This window comes from Otolemur garnettii, unplaced genomic scaffold (assembly GCF_000181295.1).
Source record: "Otolemur garnettii isolate 467f Iridium unplaced genomic scaffold, OtoGar3 scaffold00119, whole genome shotgun sequence".
Lineage (NCBI taxonomy): Eukaryota > Metazoa > Chordata > Mammalia > Primates > Galagidae > Otolemur > Otolemur garnettii.
The window spans coordinates 277921-299673 of record NW_003852514.1 but is presented as its reverse complement, the minus strand read 5'-3'; the positions used below and the strand labels follow the sequence as shown (position 1 = coordinate 299673).

Sequence of the window (21753 nt, the reverse complement as noted above, 5' to 3'; positions counted from 1 at the left end):
TGAATTGTGAATCGGTCACATAGCTCGGCTGTATGATGGTCGTGCTCTGATCCTCACTAGATTATGTTGATTAGGTGATGTTGATTTAGTATCTGGCATTTAGGAACGCTTTCCTTGATGTTCTTATTCTACAAAAACAATGATAACTTAAAGTGAAACTTTTGAAATTGTATGTAAATTATTTTTGGTAAAACAATATAATTCCTAGAAATAAAGAAACTAGGCATGGGCTTTGGCTCATTTAACCCTCTTGGTCTATGTTCAATAATTTAAAAGTGTGCTTCTATTTTGATTTACTTATTAGTGTTCTATATTACAGACCCAGCATGTGGTGTTTCCATTGGTCTTAGTTACTTCTCAGGTCTAGGACATGTGGGATGTATGATTTTATTGTAGGACAAATTTGAATAGCACGTTGCTTAACCAGTGAGCAGATCCAACCTCACAGGTCACAGTGGCTCTGTAAAGTAATACAAACGCCATGTGTGTATTCAACACAGTACTGAAAGTCCTAGCCATCACAATCAGCTGAGTGAAGGGGATCAAGCGTATTCAGAGGAAATCAAACTCTCACTCTTTGCAGATGACATAATCTTATACCTGGAAAACCTCAGGGACTCAACTACAAAGCTCTTAGAAGTGATCGAGGAATACAGCAGTGTCTCAGGCTAAAAACCAATACTTACAAATCAGTAGCTTTTATATATGCCAGCAATATTTAAGCCGAAAATATAGTCAAGGCCTCTGTTCTTCTTGAGTAGTTCCAAAGAAGTGAAATACCTAGGAATTTATCTAACAAGGGATGTGAAAGATCTCTATAATGAGAATTATGAAACCCTGAGGAAAAAATAGCAGAAAATGTTAACAAATGGAAAAACATTTCATGCTTATGGCTAGAATGTCCATACTACCCAAAGCCATCTACAGATTTAACACAATCCCTATCAAAGCTCCAATGTCATACTTGAAAAGACGGTACTTCATTTTATGTGGAATCAGGAAAAAACCTCAAATAGCCAATACGTTACTTAGAAATAAAACCAAATCTGGAGGTATCACATTACCAGATTTCAGGTTATACTACAAATCTATAGTGATCAAAACAGCATGGTACTGGCACACAAATAGAGATGTAGACATATGGAATGGAATAGAGAATCTCGAGATGAACCCAGCCACATATCATCATTTGATTTTTGATAAGCCTAACAAAAACATACATTGGGGAAAAGATTCCCTACTCAATAAATGGTGCTGGGAGAACTGGTTAGCAACCTGTAGAAGACTAAAACTGGATTCTCACTTTTTACCACTAATAAAAATTGACTCTCACTGGATAAAAGATTTAAATTTAAGACATAAAACTGTAAAAATTCTAGAGAAGAGTGCAGGAAAAATGCTTGAAGATATTGGCCTAGGAAAATATTTTACGAGGAGGACCCCCCCTGGCAATTGAAGCAACACCAAAAATATGTTACTGGGATCTGATCAAGCTAAAAAGCTTCTGCACAGCTAAGGGCACTGTTAGTAAAGCAAACGGACAGCCTTCAGAATGGGAGAAGATTTTTGCAGGCTATGATCCAAACAAAGGTGTGATAACTAGAATCTACTGAGAACTCAAATTAATCAATAAGAAAAGAACAAACAACCCCATTTCTTTGTGTGCAAGAGACTTGAACAGAAACTTCTCTGAGGATGACAGGCAAGTGGCCTAAAAACACATGAAAAATGCTCATCATCCTTAATCATTAGAGAAATGCAAATCAAAACCACTTTGAGATGTCATCTAACTCCAGTAAGATTAGCCCACTTTGCAAAGTCCCCAAACTGCAGACATTGGCGTGGATGTGGAGAGAAGGGAACACTTCTACACTGTTGGTGGGATTGTAAACTAATACAGCCTTTCTGGAAAGAAATATGGAGAATTCTCAAGGAACTAAAAGTTGACCTGCCATTTGATCCTGCAGTTCCATTACTAGGTATCTATCCAGACATTTGCACCAGAATGTTTATTGCAGCCCAGTTCATAATTGCCAAGACATGGAAGCAACCTAATGCTTATCAACCCATGAATGGATTAACAATTTGTGGTATATGTACACCATGGAATACTATGCAGCCATAAAAAGATGGAGACTTTACATATTTTGTGTTTACCTGGGTGGAGCTGGAACATACTCTTCTTAGTAAAGTATCTCAAGAATGGAAAAGAAAGTATCCAATGTACTCAATACTTTTATGAAACCAATATGTAATCACTTACATATTCATATGAATATAAAACACAAATATAGTCCAGAAGGAAGGAAGAGAGAGGAGAGAGATTTGAGGGAGGGTATTTGGCAGAATCTCACCTAATGTGCTCAATGCAAGAGTACATTTCAAAACAACTGAGAGTGTATTATAAATGTCTTACCACAAAAAATAAGTAAGTGAGGTGATGGCCATGTTAATCATTTTGATGTAAGCATTCCACATTGTAAATCTAATCATCACACTGTACCCCATTATATAGTTATGATTTAATAATAATTAAATTTTAAAAAGGAATCTAATTATAAGTGCCAGTGATAATAATAACAAGGTTCATAAAACACAGTGTTCTAATTTGAGAAACTGAAATTTTAGATAAATCAAGGAGTAGAACCCTATGTTTCAATTATATTTTATATTAATCTCTGCACATTTAAACTTCATTTAGGTAGGCGCTAGACCTGCCTCTTTTTCTCAAAGATTCTTTAACTCATTTTTTAAATACTGAATCAAGTCTTTAGGGACTACAGCTCTACAAAGAATTATGCAGTTTCAAGGACGTTCATATAGAGAGGCTGGGCCTCTGTGGGGGAAGATGATTAAGAGGATGAGATGCTGATACAGAAATTAATCACTTTTTCCTCACATCCAGTCTCCGCTCTTGCTTAACCTCCCCTTTGCCTTCACCACACGTCTCTAGGGCTTAGTTTGGCATATGTAGCTGTGGGGAAAAAGACGAATGAGTGAAACTAGTAGCTATTCAAGAGTACGAACTGAAGGTCAGGAATCTCGGAGTTTCCTGGTGAAAAGATGAGTAATCTTAGGGATACTCCGCTCCAACATCAAGTGTGGAGCAGACGGCTGGGTGGCAGCAGAGTCCAGAGCAGGCCCCAGGTGTTCTGGGTGAGGCCCAGCCTCATGGGCTGTCTTCACACTACCCCTTGTCATGAACTGTCTGATTTGTGTTTCCTGAATGTTAGTGGTGGTTAAAGTAAATTCTAGAAGTCCACGAGCTTTATGTCATTATGAAACTTGAGCTGTCATTCCTCTCCTGGCCCTTAACCCCTTCTCCACTAAGACCAGCTCCCTATGTCTGGAATTTTAGAGGGAAGCTCATTACTGATAAAGAGATGCTCTCTGTAACTACCAAGAGTCACATGAGAACTGTGAAGATACCTGAGATATCAAGGGGCCTAGACTATGTTTAGTTAAGATGTCTTGTGTTTGGTAAGTTATAGCCAGGCACCATTTTAGCAGGGTGCAAACGCATAGGCCTCAGACTGAGACACATTTACAAATGCATTTCTTTATAAGTATCGTTTTATGTAAGGGCCATCATAAAGCTAAGGGCCTTCTTAACTATAAAAAATAAGTGGTGGTACCTTTGACGGTGGGAGCACGTACACGGCATCGTGTCTATTCTTGTCTTCTCAAATAGAAGGTTTCAGTGACTCCCTCTTTCTTTTGTTTCAGAAAGCTGTTGACATGCTTTTGGACAATGAAGATAAAATTTCAGTGAGTGTTTTTTGTTTTTATATGTGTTACCAGACCAACGTTGGGACCACTGTAGCCATAAAGAATAAAGATGTTTATGAGAAAATTTTGCAGCTGTGTTTATGCACTCATGAGTCCGTGTTTAAACTTTTCTTTTTTCCCTAGATTAAGAAGGTAGTAGAAGAGTTAGAAGACAGGCCAGAGCTGCAACACGTGGTGAGTACAGCAGTACTTTCTTTTGCCCTTTTGATTGAAAAGTGGGTGAATCACCTTTCAGTATTGCTGCAGGAGGTTAATACTCAAGATTGGAGGTTTGACCACAAACATTATTCAATAATAACAAAAATGTGGCTTATGCTATAAATCTGAGGAGAGATTAATCCAGATCAGGCGCTTGTGCTTTGAATCATTGCATAAATTACAGCAAAAGCCCGAGTGCCCTGCAGATACCAAGTTCTCTTGCCAAGGTAATACCATACAATTGTTCTGTATCTAGAACCACAGAGTAATTTGTAAAAAGTAGCACCCCATTTTTGTTGTGGTTGTTCCTTACCTTGACAATAGCTAACCCACTTTTCTTGTGTAGCTTGGTGGTTGTACCATTAAGGCACATTATTCTAGATTTTCTTGGGGGGCTACCTGGACTCTGTGCATTGCATAATCACAGGGATATAGTAGAGGACAGTAGGTGTTAGTATGTCCTGTAAAACTTATGCAAGAAAAAGCTCCAGTAGACAGAGATTATACCAGTAGGACTGTCGGCATCAAATTTAATGAGTGTACTTGAGTATCTTTGCCCATCTTCTTACACCCCAGGAGGAGGCTCAGGGAATAGCGTTTTATTCAAAAGTCAGTTTTATACAGTGAAGCTTTTGAATATTCTGGGATGGGAATGTGCAGCACCATTTTATTCTCTTGCTCAGGGGCTGTTCACATGCTATTGCCATATTGCCCATGATTGGAAATCTCAAGATTATCTGCTTACCCATGCAAGGCTCCACTCTGCTGGCCTCCTTCCATTTATAAAGCAGTGATTTCTGACCTACTTAAGCCACAAGACAGGATTACAGGCAGTAACTATTTATGTGACATTGTAATCAGTCCAATGGTGAGATCGTGGCAGAGCCCACAGTGAAATGGCTCATCTTCCCTGCTGGGCAATGTATCATCTGTATGAATTTGATTTGGTAAAGGTGACAGAGCCTCCTTGTCCTGTTTGCGCTCTGGGAGACAGCACCATGTATCCGAGCTCACACACTGAGCCCGTGCCAGTAGACTGGCAGTGGTCCTCACCAGGCCTCAGCGTGGCAAATGAGTTCAGTCTGACTGCTTGTACTGCTCCATCTTAACCTCGGGGATATGTGAACTGTTAGCCTAGGGAGTGACTCTTTAAGGTGCATATGTCATGGTTAGGCTTATGTGTGGCTATATGCAATGGCTCACTCACAATCACAACTTCAAGGGCAGGCTGATGCTCTGTGTTTATGACAAACCAATCCACTCGGATACAGCCACTCAAAGGTGTGACTGCACTGTATGTGCTCAGTATGGTTAAGTCTCTCTGCCTTCAGTAAGTTGTGAGGGTTTTGCTTAATTTAATATTAACACTGAACACTGTTTTCTAATATCTGAGTATGACATTGACAGACTTAATCTTCTCTGTGAGTAGAAAATCAATTACTTACTTCCTTAGAAGTCCATTAACTCTTTCAGACAGCTTGAGTAAGGAATCAGTTTTGAAAATTGAGAACACCTGTATGTATTATTCTTGATTTTTACTTTTTATTTTTGCTTTTGATGTCACCAGTGTAGGCAGCATTTCATTTTAAGACTCAACAAAGAGGAGAGTGTGGAATGTATGAGACTTAATTTAGTGCCTGCTACTTCAGATGCTAAACCCATGACTCTACCTCCTTTTATGTAAAAGAAGAGAATTTTTATGATGTCAGAGGACCCCTAATCATTGTATTTCTTCGCTGAAGCAGATGGTGATGACCGTATTCACAACTAGCATTAACATCACTGTAGAGCCTAGTGTATGCTACATATGGTTCTCAGTGGTTTACAAAAGGCCACTTATTTAATTCTTACAACAACCCAATGAGATGATGGTAGAAGAAGAAGCCGAGACACAGAAAAGGTAGTGATTTGCGAAAGGTCCCATCATTGCTAAGTGGGAGGGCCCGGTCACTCTGGGCCTATCTGGAGAGAGTGTCAGAACTCCCAGCCTCTCCATGGGGGCTGTTTAGAACGAAAAGTAACAATACTACCCAGTTATTGATTGTCTTATTTTAATATTCATTCAGTATTTATTCCTTTTAGTACTTGCATAAGCTTTTCAAGAGAGACCATCATAAGGGACAGCGCTACCATGAAAAACAGATCAGCCTTTATGCAGAATACGATCGCCCCAACTTGCTTCCCTTTCTCCGAGATAGTACCCACTGCCCACTTGAAAAGGTAAGGCATGACTCCCACACTGGTGCACTTCAGGTAAAGAAGTTGTCCTTTTTGGTAAGAGGTTTGCCATTCTTCCCCTCCTATCTCTGCTCATCCATCCCTGTCAAAGGTGAGCAGTAGGTTTTACCAGGAATTTCTGATAAGGAAAGGTAGTCTTTCAGATTAGATTTTGGAAAAGAGCTCAGACATTTCTGTGACAGGTTTAACTGGAAGAAAGGTTTAATCCAGGGCCTAAATTTAATCAGCCATCAAGCACAGCTGATAAGATTTGGAGTCCATTTCCCAGGATCAGAGTGGCCTCTGTCAGAGCCTGGAAGGAAGACAGACTGCAAAGCCAAAAGCCTAATTCCTGCTATTGTCAGGTATTAAGTTTGAGAAATCAAGATCATAGCATAGGTCCTGCACTTTATCTGTTTGCTTGCTTGCTTGCTTTTCTTTCTTTCTTTCTTTTTTCTTTTCTTTTCATTCTTTCATTTCTTTCTTGGTCGCACTTTGATGCCCAGGCTAGAGTGCAGTGGTATAGTCATAGCTCACTGCAGCCTTGAACTCCTGGGCTCAAGCAGTCCTCCTGCCTCAGACTCCTGAGTAGCTAGAACTACAGGTGTGCACCAGCTAAGGTTTTTTTTTTTTTTTTTAATTCAGGTCTCCTGTGTTACCCAAGATGGTGTTATACTCCTGGCCTCAAGCGATCCTTTCTCCTTTGCGTTCCAAAGTGCTGGATTGTAGGCTCCACTACCCAGACCTGTCTGCTTTAAATGTATTTCTGTATCTCTGGCACACTACATTCCCTTATAATTATCTGTGTTCTGGTCTCTCTTTCTCACTTTCCTGTAAATTTTTCAAGGACAAGGAGTTTGTCTTACTCATTTTAGTAAGCCACTGTACATTAGATATTTACTAAATACTTTCTGCATCATGAGTGGGTGAATAAATAAATAATGTATATAAGGTCTCAGGGATAAATACGGACCAGTAAGTTTTATGAGACTGCTGTTTCAAAATAAACTGCATTACTGTGTATTTGTTGACAACTGGGCACTCTCTTTTTTGTTTGTTTTGTTTTTATTAAATCATAACCATGTACATTGATGAATTTATGGGGTTCCATGTACTGATTTGATATGCAATGTAAAATGCTTACATTGAACTGATTAACACATCCGTCCCAATTATACTCTTTTTCTTAATAGTTTTGAAATGTACCGTTGCATCATGTACCCTCTGTCCTCCCGCCTCCCTCCTCCCCTTCCCTCTCTCTCCTCTTCCTTTCTACTTTCTGGACTATAGTTATGTTTTACCACCAATGAATATGTAGGTGATTATATATTGATTTCATAGTAGTATTGAGTACATTGGATACTTTGTTTTCCATTCTTGAGATACTTTACTAAGAAGAATATGTTTCAACTCCATCCAGATAAACATGAAAGATATGAAGTCTCCATGCTTTTATGGCTGCATAGTATTCCATGGTGTACAGATACCACAATTTGTTAATCCATTCATGAGTGGATGGGCACATGGGTTGTTTCCATGTCTCGGCAGTTATGAATTGGGCTGCAGTAAACTTTCTGGTGCAAATGTCTTTGTTGGGTACTCTTTTAAGGCCAATGGTATTATTTCCCACAGTTCTTGAAACCACCTAATACTATTTAACATCTATAAATGTTATACTAAATTTAGATTGCCAGATAAATACTTTTTACTCAGCTATGTTTATAAACAAAATTTTTAAAAAACATATCTGACTCATAAGAGATATATGTAAAGAACTTGATTAATAACACAGTTTATGCACATTTACAAATTTTATAGTTGCTTCTATAGTGCTTCTATAGTGATTAATTTTAAACGTATAAGATTTACGATAAACCAATTTCAGCTCAGTGGATTTTTAATGTCTATAGTTATTGAAAAAAATCTTGCCTGTATAAAATGTTCTTCTTAGCAAAGTATCACAGGAATGGAAGAAAAAGTATCCAATGTACACACACCTATTATGAAATTAATTTAAACCTTTTTATATGAAAGCTATAACCTAATAACAAGGATATGGGGAGGGGGGAGGGAGGGGGGAGAGGGTGGAGGGAGAGGGATTCGAGGGTTCACTTCTGTGGTTCATCTTGCAAGGGTACAAGTGAATCTTTCTATGAGTAGAATATGAATGTTTTGACATAATAACTAAGAAAGTTACATGAAGGCTATGTTAACCAGTTTGATGGGAATGTCATGGATTGTGTGTGAAAACACCACACTGTACCCCCAAAGTGCATCAATGTACACAGTTACCATTCAATAAAAAAAAAAAAAAAACCTTTAACATTTTACATTTAGGCCCCTAAGACATTTTCTGAAGAATAAACTTGGAGATGCATCATCTTACTCTAGAAATAAAAGCAAATGCTCTCTTCTCTCACCGTGGGACCTTGTGATCTGGCAGTAGAGTGAGAATCTCATCCTTTAGCAGTGCCCCTTCATTTGCATCTCGCTTTTTGGGGGAAATTTCATGTTAGCAGAGAGGATGTGCCTTCTCTACAAGTCTCCAGATACCTCCTCAGACAGAGCCATCCACAGGGACGTAATTTATAGCTGTCCTGGGCTCGTTCTGCCTTCATCAGCTGAGCACAGGTATAGAGATACCACCCAGATTCCAGTGCACTCGTGTGACTCACACACTTGCAGCCCATCTGGTTTGCAGTTTCCTGGTCCAGTAGAACTCAGTGGAAGACACCCGTCTCGTCAGTAGGAAAGCAGCAGAGCCCAGACTGCGTGTGGGGACTTCTAGTGCATATACCTGGCCGAGAACGTTCCTTTTAGAGTTTTTCTTCCTGGCCCACTGAAAACAACAAATTATAAAAGAACTCAACACAAGCATACTAAGGCTAGTTATATTAGAAATAGTTTGTTTTTAAACATATCTCATGTTTCCCACTGAATGAGAATATTGAACAACATGGATTAGAGATGGTACTGGTGGAAACAGACCATTATAAAATAATCAAGTCAGTAATCCACATTTTTAAAACACCCTAAATGGTCAGTCATATTTCAGATTATGTAGACTTCTTCATAAGAGATTAGTTATCAAGATCCTCTGTATATTTGCAAAAAACTTGATACTCTGCCCTTATTTAGGTACCCAAAACTTTCTTAAAGAAGGTACTTATGACTTAAGAACTCCTGAAGGCTCTCGTTCCTTTTTCCTTAAAAATAAAAATTATATATACACTTAATCTTAGACACTAATTTTTTTTATGTATACTTGCCACATGAAAAAGCTGTCACATGTACCAGTTCATGAATGACAAAGTAGATTTCCCCCATTAAATGAACGTAAACACGCTAGCAGTGACGTGAAGGTTGTGGGCACGGGTCTGCCTGTTTTGTCTCAAGAGACATAGAAAATGTGGGCTCCTTCTTTCCTGAACATAAAATTAAGAGCTTTCGCCTTCTAATGCCCCTCTCCTCCAAAGTAGTTCTCTGCTTCTCAAAAGTTTATAGGGTATTTAGCCCTTTTTTGTTGTTTTTATTTTAAGTGAGAATAGGGTCTCAAAGGTGTTAACCAGATCGTGTTTATCCACTATTGTTTACAATTTACTTCTGGCAAATATCGCCCGAATCTTTCTCATTTATGGGTTTTTACCTTTGTTGAGATTGGAAGGAAGGGTGATTTTAAATTGCCAGCTGGTTGAAATCTTCAAGAGTCGAGGTCAGCTTTATTTTGAATTGATTAAAATCCCACAATAAGTAGTAGTCAACCAAAAATTTTGTAGATCACTTTAGCAATGCCTGAGTTACAGCTGGAGGTGCCCCTGTCACCCTGATAGTGCTCATAGTATCCATTAGGTAGGTTTTTTTCTCCTCCTCTTCTCCTCAGTTGATTTCCACTGAGTTTTACTTCCCTCTGTCCACAAGTGTGCTCATTAGTTAGCTCCAATTTAATAGCAAGTACCTGTGGTGTTTGTTTTTCCATTTTTGAGATACTTCACTTGGGAGGATGGCCTCCAGTTCCAGCCAGATTGTTACAGAAAGTATTTATTCATCGTTTTTTTGATGGCCAAGTAGTACTCCATGGTGTGTGTGTGTGTGTTTGTATACATTTTACTAATCCACTTATGAATTGATGGGCGCTGGGTTGATTCCACATTTGTGCAATTGTGAATTGCACTGCAATAAACATTCAAGTGCAGGTATCTTTTGATGAAAAGTCTTATTTTCCTTTGGGTAAATACCCAGTAGTGGGATTGCTGGACCAAGTGTTAAGTCTACTTTAGTTCTTTCAGTTCTTTGACAAATCTCCATACTGTTTTCCATAGAAATTGTACTAATTTGCAGTCCCACCAACATTGTGTAAGCGTTCCTTTCACTCTGTATCCATGCCAGCATCTTTTGTTTTGGACTCTTTAATAAAAGCCATTCTTATTAGGGTAAGGTGATATCTTATTGTGGTTTTAATTTGCATTTTCCTGATAATTAGTGATGAGCATTTTTTATATGTTTATTGGCCATTTGTCTTTCTTTTGAGAAGCTTCTGTTCATGTCTTTTGTCCACTTTTGTAATGGGGTTGTTTGTTTTTCTCTTGCTGATTTGCCTGAGTTCTTTATAAATTCTCATTGTGAGGCCTTTATTGAAAGGATGGCTTATAGACATTTTCTCCCACTCTGCAGGTTGTCTGCTTCCTGTGTTGATTATTTCCTTCACTGTGCAGAGACTTTTTAGTTTAAACAAATCTAATTTGTTTATATTTGTTATTGTCATTGGGGTCTTAGACATTTCTTAGTCCATTTCCTCTAGGCCCCCTAGTTTGTGCACAGAGAAATTTTCTTAATATTTCTGTGGTATTAGTTGTAATGTCACTTTTTTCATTGCTGATTGATCTTATTTTGGGTTCTTTCTCTTCTGTTCTTGGTTAATCTAGCAAGAGGTCTGTTGATTTTATTTATCTCTTCCAGGAACCAAATTTGTTTTGTTAATCCTTGGCATTTTTGTTTTATTTTTCAATTCATTTATTTTTGCTCTGACTTTCCTTTTGCTGGTCTGGGTTTTGTTTGTTCTTCCTTTTCTAGTTTCTTGAGGGGGGACGTTAAGTTTATTTGTTTTGATACGGGCATATAAGTCTATGAATTTCCCCTGAAGAATGCTTTTACTACAGTCACATGGATTTTGATAGCTTGGGGCCCCTGGTTGTTCAGTTCAAAGAATGTTTTTTATATCCATCTCAATTTCATTCTTGACCCAATAATTGTTCAGTAGCAAGTTATTTAATTTCTGTGACTTGGTGTAGGCACAAGTGTTTCTCTTGTGATTATCTGCTACTTTTATGGTACAGTGGTCTGAGAAGATGTACAGTATAATTTCAGGTTTTTTGAATCTGTTCTGACCTGTTTTGTGACCTCAAATATGAGCAATCCATGTAATCTAAAACATTTGTACCCCCTTAATATTTTGAAATTTATAAAAAAAAAAACAAAGTAGGAAAGCATTGGCAATCCATAAAAGGTATGAAGTATGTAGTTATAATATAATATAAACATTTACAAAAGAACTTAAACAAGAAGAAAGTCCCAATTCAAAAATAGGCTGTTCACAAAAGAAATGGAGTGCTGGATGACTTTATGAAAATGTTTGAATTTACAAGTGGAAATCTATCAGTAAAAATGACCTATCATTTTTACCTAACAAAGGGGTAAATTATTTCATTTTTTTCTAATAAATTGGGAAATATTAGTAAAACTATAAGGATATGGAGAATCCACCTTTTTATGTATTGCTAGTGAGTGATAGCATGAATTCTCAGAGTCTTTATTTTGGCATACCTGAAATAGATATCAAAACTGAATCAGAAATTTCTCTTCTAGAAATTTGTCTCAAGGAACTTTTGGGTTAAATACGGGAATGTGTGTACAAGGAGCTTCATTCACTGAAGCATTATTTAAGAGAATAGAAAACTAGAAACAACCATGACAGGAAAGAATCATTTTTTATATTTAAAAAGTTAATTAAGACAATAACAACTAAGGTATTTCCTAATATTGCAAAAATCATGAAAGACATAATATTAAAAACAGTTAAACTGTCCTTTCTTCTGTAATTTACAGGTGAGTTCTCAGTTGGCAAGTCCAGTTTGCTTGTGCCTAGAGTAGTGAGAAGCAGAGTATCAGCTTTATTGCTTTGGCAGCTTTATGCCTGAATCTATATGATCTCTCTCATATCCAACAGCGTTCACAAGGTGGCAGTGTTTATGAATCTGGAAGAATATACTTGGGAGACACAAAGTTCATAGATTTTCAATAAGATATTGGAAGAGATTGGATAAAAGATGACAAGGTCAAGGCTATAGGTAGAAATAATTATTTAATTTACAGTTGATAAGGTTCCTGTTAGTCACCTTCAGTGTCTAACTCAGTTCCTTACATTTGTACTAAATCAGGAAGAGAATAATTAAAAGATTATTTTTGTATTATTTTTTACTCATGTTCTAACAATACTCTGTCTCTTCATTTTTATTTTGACTTCTGTTTTCCTTTTCTGTGCATTTGTGTGTGTGTGTATGTGTGTTTATGCCTCTGCTTTAAAAGAAAACCTTCATCTCCCTGCTCTTTCCTCTAGGGAACACCACAGTCCAGGAACATTCAGAAGTCTGTGATAAGGAAACATGCTTTTAGGCTTGATTTGTATCAATAATAGAAAAGTTCTATGTATTAGAAATACTGTCTTTTTATACTTAAAATTTCTAGATGTTTCTACAGTCTCTACTTTCTCATTTATGCGAAGACAATTTAAGATACATTAGAACCTGGTCATGAAACATTAAAAAAAAATCTGTCTGCGGGCGGCACCTGTGGTTCATGGGAGTAAGGCACTGGCCCCATATGCCGGAGGTGGTAGGTTCAAACCCAGCCCTGGCCAAAAAAACTGCAACAACAACAACAAAAATGCGTGAAATTAAAGTTTCAGAGAGTCATAATTACCTTTGAACTCGGTAGTAGGTATCTTCTGGCATTCCAGACCGTTCCTTCCTAATTTCAAACTTTCTTTAGACATTTCCTCCTGCAGGAATTTTTAGTTTTGATAGTACGTATAAAACCTCCAGCATCCCTGTCCTTTAGCATGTTCCACAGGGATGGAAATGTTTTACGATCTCCTCTGGCCACAAGCCACATTTTTGCAACTGAGTATTTGAAATGTGGCTGTTGGTACCAAGGATCTGAATTTTAACTGTATTTTCAAGTACACGATTGATTAATGGCTACTTTTTAGTAATAAACTATTTTAAATTGTATAAATAATCATGATTATTTAGACTATTTTTCTCTAAGCATTCTGCCAGTTCATTTGTATGACAATTTTCTCTTTATCTGTGAATGACACAGTCCTACTAAACCATAAACTATTTTGCCTATCTTCAGGCCCAGGACAAAACTAGAAACTTTTTTTGTTAGAGTAGTGCCGGGTCCTCTGACTTCAGATTTTTGCATTTTTCCCTTCCTGTTTAACTTCTCAAATGTGTTTTTTGTCTCTGCAGGAGAGTGAAGAGTTGGTAAGAAAGTTCCACTGTTCATAGCAATGATTAATGGGAGAGACAGTACAGGAATAGCTAAACCATGTTTTAATCAAAATGAATGAGGATTTTCTAGGTATTAGCTGGGATTAGATTCTGCTGGAAGTGATAAAAATCCCCAAATAATCACAACTTAAACAGAGAAACAATATACTTTTCTGTCAGATGGAAGTCCTGGTGTGGTGCTGCGGGTATCCTGCCACACAGTCAGAGAGAGAGAGACCAGGGCTCTTTTCTCTTGTTCCTGCACCTTGTGTAAACTTGACCTTGTGATGGGAGCTGGTGCTGTCCATGGTTCCAGCAGCAAATTGGATGTAAGCACTACAAATAAGGAAACCAAGGGTTCACACACTGGCTTCAAAGAAGGTTCCCAGAAGTTGCCACTTGGCATTCTTCTTCAGCTCTGGGGTGGACATTAGTTGTGCGGTCCCCTACCACTTTGGAGGCTGAGATAGTTTTTCTGTTCTTCTTTTGTTTTGTTTTGTTTTTTAATTCTGAGCAGTCTACATTTGTGGCCTAAAATCTTATTACTGTAGGAGGAGAATATTGGGGGATCAACTAGCACTCTCTGCCACCTCGTTTTTAAAGAAGTCTTGTGAGTCATCAAATTGTTTTCACTGTGACCTTTAGTTGTTCTCATTTTCTTATTTTTTTTTTTTTTTTACAAATGAAAAGTCTTTATTAATCCTCTTGGGAAAAATCTATACAATGGCTGCAGATAACATCACTGTAGAGTCTTTACTCCTTCGCCTGTTATCCAATCCAGCTCAGTTTTTGCCAGCACCAACATTAGCCTTTGCGGTGCCCCTGACTTTCTTCATTCTGTTCTTGTGTTCCTTTCGCTGCTTCCTTGACGTCTTTTTCTTCTCATCCAGGCCATGCCTTGCAAGTGTATGTTTGGGTTCATTTTTCTTTGCATAATCCAAGGAATCGTAAATCCTGCCAAAGCCTTCCCACCACCAAAGTGAGTTCTGAATCCAGATACAAAGATGGCATCGGGTGTGGTCTTGTACATCTTGGCTAGTTTTTCTCTAATTTCTGTCTTTGGTACTGTTGCCTTCCCAGGGTGAAGGACATCAATGACCTTGTTTCCTCTGAAGTAGTCGGTTAGTCGTGAACTTCCTGGTCCGTATAGTTACTGTGTCGTTCATGATGGCGGGCTATCGTCAGGCAGCCAGGGAGGAGACTGTTCTCATTTTCTTATTTAATTTCCCTGTTTAAATGGTATATATAGCCTAAAACACCATTCTAGTTTCATTGCACATCTAAAATAAGGAGTTGGGTATTTGGTTTTTCTTTTTTTGCCAGATCTCTATGATCAGTTTTATTCTGTCCTTTAGCTGGTATTCTCCAACCAGAGGCACTGGCTTAAAACATATAGCCTATGGAAAAAATTTAAGTCAAAAATCAAAATATCAAAACTAGCTTCTGTTATTAGCTATTCTTTTTAACTCTTTGGTTCTTGTTTTTAAAACAACCTGGACTGGGTGTTTCTGAATATGCAATCCACTGATCTTCCTCCTAAAACCTACTCATTCATTTAAAAAAATATTTGTTGTATACCTGCTCTGGGCCAGGCATTTTGCAGAAGACAGGGCTTAGAATGCAGATGGTCTCAACAGAGGGAAATTGAATAACTAGATGAGAAGTTGATTGCAATTCTGGTAAAGTGTTGCTAAGCCATGTGCAGAGTTCAGCTTTAGTATATACCTGGGATCTGACCAGATGTGGAGTCCACGTGACTATTTTTCTGGAGTCTTTGCCAGGGGTGGACATTGGAAGGTGGGAGGTTAGGCAGGAGGGTGTAAGATAAGGTTTCCCTGCTGGTCATTCAGCTTACTACATCCAGTCCAGACGCCACCTCTCCTGTGGAGCTGTAGTTCAGAGCTCCTCCTCTGTGCACTGGCCCTCCCTTCATGTCCCCTTATCATGGAATGCTGCATTGTCACACCTCCATCACCTCCCTGGACCCAGAGCTCCCTGGTGGACTCACTGCCCCCACTCCTACTGAGCCGCCTCCTCTGTACTCTTTGTTCTCTTTTTCTGTGTTTTCGTCATTAACATTTTTGTTATCATCTTTGCGTCTCTATCCAACCTGACCCTCTAGTACCCAGTGCAGAGCATATAACAAATGTGTTTCAGTCAATTTAGAATGATTGGGTTATTTATCAACACATAGTATGTCTTTTTTAAACACCCACAAAAATAGTGTCACCTGCATATTTGCTTCTTTTTGAGCTTTCTTGATCATTAGATGTGTTTTTTCCTTCTCACTTTGGCCAATCCTTGAGCAGAGCTCTTTAAAACTCTGTAAGATAGCAATAGACATAGTCCCAGTTCATTCATTCATTCATCCACTCATTCATTTGTGCAACAAGTATTTACTGAGTATATGGTATGCTCAATGATGGGAAAATGGAACAGTGAGCATTTCTTATGTAGAAGGAAGCATTTTAAATAGTTGACTCTAGATTTGGTAGGAAGCAGTGCTCTGAAGAAATCTAAAGTAGCATAAAGAGAAAATGCTTAATGGGAAAGGGCCTTTGTTTCAGCCTCTTGGTCTTGTTTTCTGCCTTTGCTCATGTCATGTTCTGCTTCAAAGATGTTTTCAACTATATTGTGTGGAGCCTAATACCTCTCTCTCTGAGAGATGACTGAGAACAGCCGCCAGTACATCCTCAGGAGATCTGGGTTTTGTTTGCTGTTTTGTTTTTAAAGCAAGGCAGTGGTTTGGTCAGAGGGTGACTGCTAATAAATAAATACGTAAATAAACAAATAGAGGCAGTGGGAAAATGCTTTCAAGGTTGTAAGCTTAAGTGACTTTGTTAATATTTGTTCTGGCTTGGTAGCCGGTAGTAACATGTTACCCTGCTTTGATTGAAGGCCCTTGAGATCTGTCAGCAGAGAAACTTTGTAGAAGAGACTGTTTATCTTCTGAGTAAGTAGGTTTTTTGTTTTTTTTTTCCATTTTGGTTCATAAACTAAGAAATGGGGTAATAATATGATGTGAATTGTGTAAGAAAGGATGTAGGTTTTAGACTACAGAATTTCGAGCCTATTTTGTACAGGAATTTAATATACTATAAAAATAGACTTCATAGCACAGGAAATAAGGAAGAGTGGTTTAACAACTGTTGTAGAAATAACGTGTAAAAACTTTAAAATCCTATGCATATATACGGTTAAGTTAGCCATTTTTAAAAAGATATAAACCGTGGAAATATTTGTTAGAAAAACAAAATGCCATAGAAGGGCTATCAGGTGGAATATTGTTTCATTCCTAAGCCAGCTGTAATCCATTGAGAATGGCCACTCCCAGTGAGAAGGACTCCAGAACCTTTGCTATTTCCTGGACCCGCCAAGGGACAGGAGGAAGGCACAGCCAGGCAGTCACTGTCCCTCCACTGAGTAAGGCCTTCTGGATATCATATATTACAAAGTCATGGAAATTGCTAAAACTGTTAAAGTGCCAGTGGATCATTGAGCAGAGTATGTAACATAATTAATAGAAGTGTAGTTGGTACATACTTTCATCTCATCAGAGTTATTGAAAGGCTTTTCCCTGAACTTGAAAGAAAAGGAAGTAAGGCCACCCTGTGATAATTGAGTGTGCATTTAGCACAAGAGCGATGTGCAGGGCCACTCTTGGGGCAGAGTGAATGTTACCCTGACTAACTGCGGCTGAACGTAAAGGTGTTCACATCCAGAAACCATACAGGTCTGTCAGAAGGGAGTCAGGGTCTGCCAGACCTCACTTCTTCAGATTCCTCTTCTACTGTTTAGCTGCACGATCTTAACAAATTACTACTGTTTCTTTTTCTTCTTCTATGGAGTAGGAATATTAGTAGAACACACTTCTCCTAGGATTGCAGTGATGGTTAAATGACATAATTCATGTGAAGCCTGAAAATGAGTCCTCAGCACAGGGTAAACATCAAGTAAATAGGCATTGTTTATTTTGCTGTTATAGATAATACATGCAGATTTCATATAAGGAAATAAATGTTTTTGTCTTAGCTTTCAAACTATGAACAAATTTTAAGATGGCTATTTATTTTTAAAATGTTCTGCTAAAATATTCTAAATGACCCCGTTCTCACATCCTCCCCCCACCTAGGCCGAATGGGTAATAGCCGAAGCGCCCTGAAGATGATTATGGAGGAATTACATGATGTGGATAAAGCAATCGAATTTGCCAAGGAGCAAGATGATGGGGAACTCTGGGAAGATTTGATTTTGTATTCCATAGACAAACCACGTAAGCACAAAAGCCATCTGTGATTGGAACTTTTTTCTCTCAATATGGCCAGTTATGTGTAGAGTAAGAATTATCTCAAGATACATTGGGTTTAAAATGCGACAGAGTATCTCCAATAGAAACAGGCCAGGTGTGAGGTAACCGTTTCTGTCAACCTCCGAGCTGGGATAGAGTTCCATCCCATTGCATTGTCTGCATGTGATGAAAATAGGAGCTTGCACAGTTTATTAACTGTGTCCCCAAGAGGCATGTTTTTACCTACTGCAGCCAAATTGAATGCATGTCATCTGGGTAGTGTTGGCTTGGTCTTGGTTTTATTTTTATTTTGTACACAGGAGCTGTTATTGTGAAAGTATACAGACCTTAACAGTCTCTTTATGGGAGTGTAACTGGTCCTGGACACTGGCTGTTTCTGAATGTTTGCCTTACAGTGTGTAGTCTTTTTCCTGCCCCGTCTTATCAGTGCAACACCAGGAGTTTGCATTTTGGGGGCTTGACCATTTGCATCAGGTCTCCATTTTGGATAGAAAAAAACAAAAATAGTCAGTGCAACACCAGGAGTTTGCATTTTGGGGGCTTGACCATTTGCATTAGGTCTCCATTTTGGATAGAAAAAAACAAAAATAGTCACCTCATAGTAACCCAACTCCTCTTTTAAAGAAAACTAGCAATAGCGGTTTAAAATCCACCCCTCAAAGGCTTTATGTTTGTGTAACTGCCTTAATCTGAAATGGACTTTAATGACTTTATCCTCTTGAAAAGACAAGGAATCTAGGTGAGCATGATAAAGTAGTACTTTAAGAAACTTAAGAGGCAAAGTGGTATAATAGAATATATCATGAACTTGGGTTTGGCCTGGGTTTAAATTTGGGCTCATTATCAGCTAGCTGTGTGACTCTGGATAAATAAAACACTTCATTTTACTTTGTAAAATGGGGATACAATATTCCTACCTTGCAAAATATTGGAGAGAAGTATGTAAAGCTAAGCCACAGTAAGTCCTCAATCAATATTAGTAGCAGCCCTTTAACACTAGAAACTGTTCCGAAGGTAAGTAATCATTTCTTCAGCTGTTTTTGAACACTTTGCATTCAGTTTCTCCTTTATGTCTTAAAGTTCTTCAAAGTTTTTAATATTAGTACTTGAGAGTTTAGAAACTCAAATGGTTTTAACACTTACTTTGAAGGAAATAATGTCTTAAGTAACTTTCGGTCTAAAAATGTATTATGTGTGAATTATGTGCAAATAAAATTGCATTATAACATTGCTTACATGTTCATTGCCTTGTGTGGTATTTTATAGCATTTATCACTGGCTTGTTAAACAACATTGGCACACATGTTGACCCAATTCTATTAATTCATCGTATTAAGGAAGGAATGGAGATTCCTAATTTGAGAGATTCCTTGGTTAAAATTCTACAGGACTACAATTTGCAGGTAAGTATCCTTTCTTAAATATATGAGCATACTGAATGAGTCAACTCAGTGGGTAAACATTTCTAGGGTCAGATATCGGTAGGCAACTTCAGTTTAATAGTTTTATTTAGCCTCCAAAATTTAGAAAATTGTTAAAATAGAAAGACTAGAAACATTACCCCTTAAGATAGCTATCTGATTCTTTAGCCATCCCCAAATTTTCTCTTGTTGAGCAGGCATTCTTCTATTTGTGGAATTGAGGAGAGTGTGAAAGTAGTTAATGTTTGGAGGAATAAAACAATTTTTTCAAACAGTTCAATAATTTTTCTTGATGCCATCCAGGAATCTATTCCCTGAAAGATATTAAAATACAGGATTTTATGTAGCCTTTTGTCTGTTTTCTAGAATAGTACAATTTCATGATCCCTATTAATTCAGAATTTGTGATAAGAACAGTGGAACTCATTTACATATAATAATTAATATGCTGATTACAAAGCATCTTAATCTTTTTCTTAAAATAAATCTAATAATTACTATTGTCCAGGGTACCAGTAGCTTCTGTAGAACTCAAAACTATTGAGAACATATTTTCTTAAAAATTTGGGCTATTGTTGCTCTTTCTCTGATTAACTTGAGAAAGTTAATTTGGTCATAGTAAATGAAATTGCTTTCCTGGAAATAATGAGATTTTGCAGGTAAAGCTAAAAGATGAGTTGTAATCAGAGGAGCATTATGATGAGATGGGGGCAGTTGTCTCCGTGCAGACTGCAGAGTAGGAGCCAGCTGCTGAACTCACCCTTAGGTAAGAGGCCGGGACAAAAGAAGGAATTTCAGGGAGGTTGGTGACCTCAAGAACAGATAGTGTAAGAGATGAAAAGGGATGGCAGAGCTGGAGGGACAAGAGTCTGTGGCCAGGGAGTGTGATAGCGTTACATTAAAATTTCTGAGCAAAGTCACTGTACATGTGTTCAAAAAATGGAACAAAGTTGGGGCGGGGAGGGAGGAAGATTGGAGTGCTGTCACCTAGCAGGCACAACATAAGGGTATGTGTCGCACCTCCTGGGTGAGGGCACAACTGCAAGTCGGACTTTACCTGACAAACACAGACAGTGTAACCTAATTTTCTGTACCCTCATAGTAATCTGAAATGTAAAAAAAAAAAAAAAAAAGGAATAAAACTGTGAGGCCACAGCCTCTGATGAGCCGGCGGGTGGGCATGGAAGACAAGGGGGAAGATCTCCAGCTTCTCAGTGAGCGGGACACTCGCGGTGCGAGCTTGCCAGCCACAGGGACCCTGGTGTTATTGGATAAGGCATCTTTAATAGACAAGAGGCTTTGCTGCAGGTGGTGGCATGAGACATCAAGGAGCTTTCGCTCAGGAGAGCTTTGTGAGAAACTAGGTTCATGGGAGAAAAATGGCTATTCAGTTAAGCCAAAGAAGTAGGTTTTGTGCAAAAAACCTAAAGAAATACAGATATATATTTCTAGTAGAATTTGAAGGTTTGCAGATGACTTAGAGCAGCAGTTCTCAACCTGTGGGTCGCGACCCACACAGGAATTGTGTTAAAGGGCCAGGGCATTAGGAAGGTTGAGAACCACTGACCTAGAGGAAAGGTTATCAGAGGGAAATTGAGAAAAGCAAGCAAGAAAGAAATATATGGGAGTGGGGTAATAGGCCAGGAGAGGTAAAGGGAAGAGCTTGCCTTTTACGTGGCACCCTAGGAATGAAGGAAGGTGATCCAGGCAGGGAAGTCGCCGATTCCCACGTTTGGAATCATGGCTTTAGTGAAAATGGTTTCAGTGTCAGACCTTACAAACCTCCGGGTATGAACCAGCTTGATAATGATCTATACTTCATCAGCCCTCACCACCTGCTATGCCAGGCATGCTGGAAGTTTCAAACCCAAATTTGTTGAGAAGTCATTTAGGTGTCTCTAAACAACTCTACCCCAAGGGAGGTAATAAATAATTTTCACTGTGTCCTCCAGCCGTAGTGTGTGAAGCTCAGCCTCCGGGTTGGAAAGTGTGCATTTCTTTTCCCTCAGTCTCCACAGTGCCTGCCAAGCCACCAAACGCATCCTTTTTACTAGGCTCTTCTTCCAGAGAACAAAGCTCGTGGACTCCACTGTAGCCTCACTGCTCATTTATCTTTTACAGATAAATGTACATACTTCTGAGTCAGCTGGAAATAAAAATAAAATTATTATTAGATGCAAAATGAAAGCATACTAAAAAATCCACTAAAACAGCTGCTAAGTCAATATTTTATCCTTTTTAATTATATTCTAAAATATCCTGAGAGCTT

General features: G+C 38.3%; 1 protein-coding gene and 1 pseudogene across 2 annotated transcripts in view; one reads left to right on the top strand and one right to left on the bottom strand.

Moving 5' to 3' along the window:
* Positions 1-21753, top strand: part of VPS41 (VPS41, HOPS complex subunit) — a 211166-nt gene that overhangs the window by 175219 nt on the left and 14194 nt on the right. For both annotated transcript variants that reach the window (XM_012809959.2, XM_023517712.1), the window contains 6 exons: positions 3727-3768; positions 3913-3963; positions 6070-6207; positions 16653-16707; positions 17887-18027; positions 19330-19466. In XM_012809959.2, coding sequence (XP_012665413.2) covers positions 3727-3768; positions 3913-3963; positions 6070-6207; positions 16653-16707; positions 17887-18027; positions 19330-19466 — 564 coding nt within the window. The remainder of the gene's footprint in view (positions 1-3726; positions 3769-3912; positions 3964-6069; positions 6208-16652; positions 16708-17886; positions 18028-19329; positions 19467-21753) is intronic.
* On the bottom strand, positions 14462-14974 carry LOC105887779 (annotated as a pseudogene).